At 48.9% G+C, this 5,000-nt stretch overlaps 1 protein-coding gene across 1 annotated transcript in view; it reads right to left on the reverse strand.

Annotated features, from left to right (window-relative positions):
• slc22a23 (solute carrier family 22 member 23) overlaps positions 1-5,000 on the reverse strand; it is a 15,393-nt gene that overhangs the window by 9,684 nt on the left and 709 nt on the right. The window contains exons 1-3 of the mRNA XM_030373489.1: positions 4,197-5,000; positions 2,771-2,874; positions 2,134-2,288 (exon numbers count right to left, since the gene is read on the reverse strand). The exon at positions 4,197-5,000 is cut by the window's right edge and continues 709 nt beyond it. Coding sequence (XP_030229349.1) covers positions 2,134-2,288; positions 2,771-2,874; positions 4,197-4,625 — 688 coding nt within the window. The 5' untranslated portion in view covers positions 4,626-5,000. The remainder of the gene's footprint in view (positions 1-2,133; positions 2,289-2,770; positions 2,875-4,196) is intronic.

Below are 5,000 nucleotides of genomic sequence, written 5' to 3' on the forward strand. Positions count from 1 at the left end.
CCACTCTTTCGTCTCCGGTCCTTATATCGTAGGCGGATTGACTCCTCTGTGCGAGTGTGTTTAAAGCAGCTCCACTCCCCAACATAACCACTGGCATATGCACCTTACAAAGCACAAGCATGCGTTTAGTTTCTCACATACACAGGCTACAAAAACACTCCCTCCAAGCCCACTAAAACTAAAATCAATGTGACCAATCAGTACAAATGCTGGCACACCATTAAAAACCAGTGTGAAAAGACCCAGGGTCGGTGGGGTGGGTTGATGGGATAGAGTGCGTGTGCTTGTGCATGTGTCTTCTGGTGAAAGGACAAGGCAAGAAGAGAGGGAAAAGGGGAGAGCTAACTGGAAGGCGAGCCACTCTATAAGGCTGGTCCATAAGGGCCGTTTGGCAGAATGCTGATACAGTGGGCCCCGAAGTGATCAAGGGGAAAAAACACCAGGTCAACGATTTCACAATGTGTGTCACATACACAGAAGTCAAATAAAAGCCCAAGCTTCGTCAGACCTCCTCCCATCCTCTTAAGTAGTGACACATACACACACTCACCATCACACAGCCGCTACCACGCCCACATACACCCACCCACACAAAAAACAACTTGAAACCAAGAATCTATGCAGAAAGAGGTTCTGTCAATAAAGGACAGACTGTGATGGAAGCGGTATAGAACCAATGGTAGACGCTTTAAGGTCAGACACAACAAACTGCAACCGAGCAGAAACCCAATTCCCGTCGCTGCATCGGCTGTGGATTACAATAAACCTTATGCTGTGTCCCTGCAAACGGCTCAGAGGCATCCATTTTGTTTATTTGCTGTTTGAAAAGTCCCATTCAGCTTTGCTTTATCAAGACGCCCCACAGTGAGGATGAAATCCCCCCCTCCCCCCTATTCACACACACACACACACACACACACACACACACACACACACACACACACACACACACACACACACACACACACACACACACACACACACACACACACACACACACACACACACACACGCACGCATAATGTATGACTAATCTCTTTCTGGGCAGCTAAAGAGACGGGGCCCGGGGAGGGTGAGGGGGAAAGAGGGGGAGGGCGTGGGCAGCAGAAGGCTGATGGTACTGAGATAAAATGGAAGAGTATTTAAAAACCAAGGTGTAGTTTGAAATAAGTATATAAAAATCTACATTGGAGAAAGAGATGCATATAGGTTTTTCAGTGGGGGACAATTAAAGATATTCTGTCATTTACAGTTAATTGTATTTAAAAAGGATACCCAAAGCTGACAGTATGCTCCCTGGAGACTGCTTAATAGGTTTGAGAGTCCTTTTATAATAAGAAGGTGGACAAGGCGACGAGGCTTGTCATATGCATGTGTGTGTGTGTGTGTGTGTGTGTGTGTGTGTGTGTGTGTGTGTGTGTGTGTGTGTGTGTGTGTGTGTGTGTGTGTGTGTGTGTGTGTGTGTGTGTGTGTGTGTGTGTGTGTGTTTATGTTTTTGAGCAAACTTCCCAGAGTAGATAGCGTGTTTGCCTATGTGTTTGTGCCTGTGTGTGTATTTATGTGTGTGTGTGTGTGTGTCTGTGTGTGTGTGTGTGTGTGTGTGTGTGTGGGAATGCCCCCGTGTTGTTTTGACACTTGTTTTACATCGAGGCTGCCTAGATGAGACCATCCCTGGAGCCGTCACTCTGGGCTCACAGAGTGACAACAAAAGAGCGGGGGACTGAATGTCAGTGATGGTGGTGGTGTCACATCCCAGGCCCTATAACCCAGTGAGCAAGAGATGACGGGGGAAGGGGCACGAAAGCGGATGATGCAAAGGAATGAAATGTACTTGGGAAAATGCGCTAGCCTCGGGACACCAGGCAAAATCTACCAATCTGAGTTCTGGTTTTGCCCCGAGTAAGAGGCTTGAGCCAGACGAACAGTGCAGCTTGGCTCCCAAACAAGATCCGGTCAGCTAATCAGTAGACACCGGCAATTAATGTAGAATGAGGTCGACTCCGGGGAGTGTATGTGTAATGTTGGACATAATGTTGGCCATATCTGTGTTGCTGTGGAATTAGCTCAATTCGAACAAAAGACATTTTTACTTCTAGGAAAATGATAGCTGTAATGTGCATGTGCAATACTCACGGAGCACGTAGAGGGAGAGCGTGAGGCCGGCGAGGCAAAAGCCCTCGAAAAAGCGCAGCGTGCTGAACATGGTCGCGTTGACGGAGAAGGACACGCTCAGGCCGAACACCAGCACGAACAGCACCGAGAGGATCAGCACAGGCTGCCGGCCAAACCTGACGGAACATCAATGCATCACATAAATCAATCCAAACCGTCCATCAATCCAGTCGATTGATGGAAGGATGTGAGCCGCAGCCAATAGGCAAAGTGGCTTGATTAGGAAGGGGGGGGGGGGACGATGGAGAGGACGGGAAATAGAGGAGAAGAGGGTTTGTTGGTTGTAAAACACTCGGAATTCTGACTGCTAAGGAGTACAGGCATTTCTATTGAGGCTATGCAACCACTGTGTGTATGAAAAGGGACGGGGCGGAGGTCAAATGGGCACCGGGTCGGGTCAGGATTGGGAGGCGCATTTGTATACATTGTCGCCACAGTAACTGATCCAATACAAGGACGTGCTTTTTTCCCAGATTGCAGAGGGGGGGGGGGGGTCTGGGAAGATGTCAGACAGACAGAGAACATCATGGAGGAGGTGGAGAAGATGGAAGAGGAGGAGGAGGAGGAGGAGGAGGAGGAGGAGAAGGAGGAAGCGTACCAGTCAGCCATGACACCCATCACCAGGTAGCCAAATATGGAGCCCACCAGTAGAGAGAACTTGGCAATGTGGACCTTCCAGGCAGAGTCGCACACTAAGTTCCACTAGAAGAAAAACAGATAGACAGACAAAAGAGTGGAAGAGTTAGGTAGTTGGGGAGAGAGAGAGAGAGAGAGAGAGAGAGAGAGAGAGAGAGAGAGAGAGAGAGAGAGAGAGAGAGAGAGAGAGAGAGAGAGAGAGCGAGAGAGAGAGAGAGAGAGAGAGAGAGAGAGAGAGAGAGAGAGAGAGAGAGAGAGAGAGAGAGAGACTGAGGAATAGATTAATACAGAAAAACACAGAGGCTTCTTCATTGATATAGCATGAAGCAGTATGGAATTAATCAATAATAAAAGCTTGTTATAGGTTGGTAACTAAACAAGGGTGACATGCTGCCTGTGTTCGTACAGTTTGTAAAGCTCTAATTTGAACTGTGACTCACAATTTGACATTGATTGGAATGAATGCTGAAGTAAAGTGCAGTGGTTTAAAAAATACAGCACCATAGAATAATGCACAACCTTATTCGTATCGTGCTCAGTCCTACATCCAAGTAAGATGAGTGTTCAGTCTATAGGTCTACCGCATTCAACACCTACAATGGCTTATTACAAACCAACTTGTGGGTGTGTGCACGTATGTGTGACTGGTATCTATGTGTGACTGGTATCTATGTGTGTTTACGTGTTTGATGAGTGTGCATGTCTGTGCATGCATGAATATGTGTGTGTGTGTGTGTGTGTGTGTGTGTGTGTGTGTGTGTGTGTGTGTGTGTGTGTGTGTGTGTGTGTGTGTGTGTGTGTGTGTGTGTGTGTGTGTGTGTGTGTGTGTGTGTGTGTGTGTGTGTGTGTGTGTGTGAGAGAGAGGATCTGTGCATCATGGGGTGTGTGCAGGACATGTCGATAGCCAACCTCTGCAGCACTGCCACTGTTCACCCTGCTGTTATGTCAACAGTGTGCAGGAGCACACCAAGGGGACCGAGGGTCCAAGAGTATATAAGAGCTATTGGTTTTTGCAGTGGACAGTTGGAGTTTATAGTCCTGGGGTGATATGCAAAAAACATCTAACCAAAAAATAAAGACCCTTTAAGCTAAAACGTGTAGAGAGGATTAAGAGAGATCGGGGGTTAGAGAGGAGCTGGGTAAAGAAGGTTGGGGGAGGCAATCATGTCCTCTCACAATTAGGTCAGTGGGTAATATGTCAATCAACTGTTAATTTGTCGGAGCCTGAATCAGCCGACCCACATTTACAAAATGGAGGTTATCTTAAGTATTACCGCAGAATGGGTGGGATGAGGAATAGGATTATGAACACACGAATTATTATAAGAAAATAAGTAAAATATATCAATGCGTGAGATGCAATGTGGGGCTATCTGTAGGTTCGTTACCTTGGTAACAACATTCTGACTGAGTCCCGTCAGCAGCTCCAGCTTCCACTCCTTGCAAGCGCAGAGCATGGCCATGCCTCCGCTGTAACTCTCGCCGGTCTCATTGCTGCCGAGGTGAAACGCGGGCGTGCCGCCGGGGGCTGCCAGCAGCGGCGGCGCCCCGGTCCAGCTACTGTCGTTGGCCGGGGGATGCACACACGTCCCATTGGGTTGCGCCAAAAGAAAATAATCGGAGAACTGACTAAATCCAATAAATAAGGCCGGTATCCAAGTCAAAACCACGAGCTGCTTCTGGTGCTTTCCAAAACCCCCCAGGGACGGCAGGACCGACGCATCTATCTGGGGTAACAGTCTGGGTGGCGTGTGATCCAACGGCGTGAATCCGTTTTCAGGCTGATGATCCGGCGCCTCTTGCCGGCCGGCTGCCATCTCTGCTGAGGGTCACAAAGACAGAGGACCTGGGTGCAACGGTGGACTCTGTTTTTGGAGCCCCAGCTCCAAATGCACCCAAAAAAAGAAAAAACCTTTTACACAAAGGAATCCTAGTGCTGAGACAACGTGCACGCCGATAATTCCACACGGCACGGAGCTCCCCGGATCCCGCAGGGGCGCAGTCCAAACCGGATCACCTCAAAGTCGCCCTCATGGCTGGGGCTATGGAGACGAGCGGCAGATGGTGATGTTCAGGTGGAGCTTCTCCGTCAGGGGAGGTCTGCTGGGACGCTCCTTCAGAGGTGTGGATTCCCGCAGCCAGACATGTTCACCAGCGTGCTCTTTGTATTCCATGGGTACCAGTCCGAACGA

The sequence above is a fragment of the Gadus morhua genome, chromosome 12, assembly GCF_902167405.1.
Source record: "Gadus morhua chromosome 12, gadMor3.0, whole genome shotgun sequence".
Lineage (NCBI taxonomy): Eukaryota > Metazoa > Chordata > Actinopteri > Gadiformes > Gadidae > Gadus > Gadus morhua.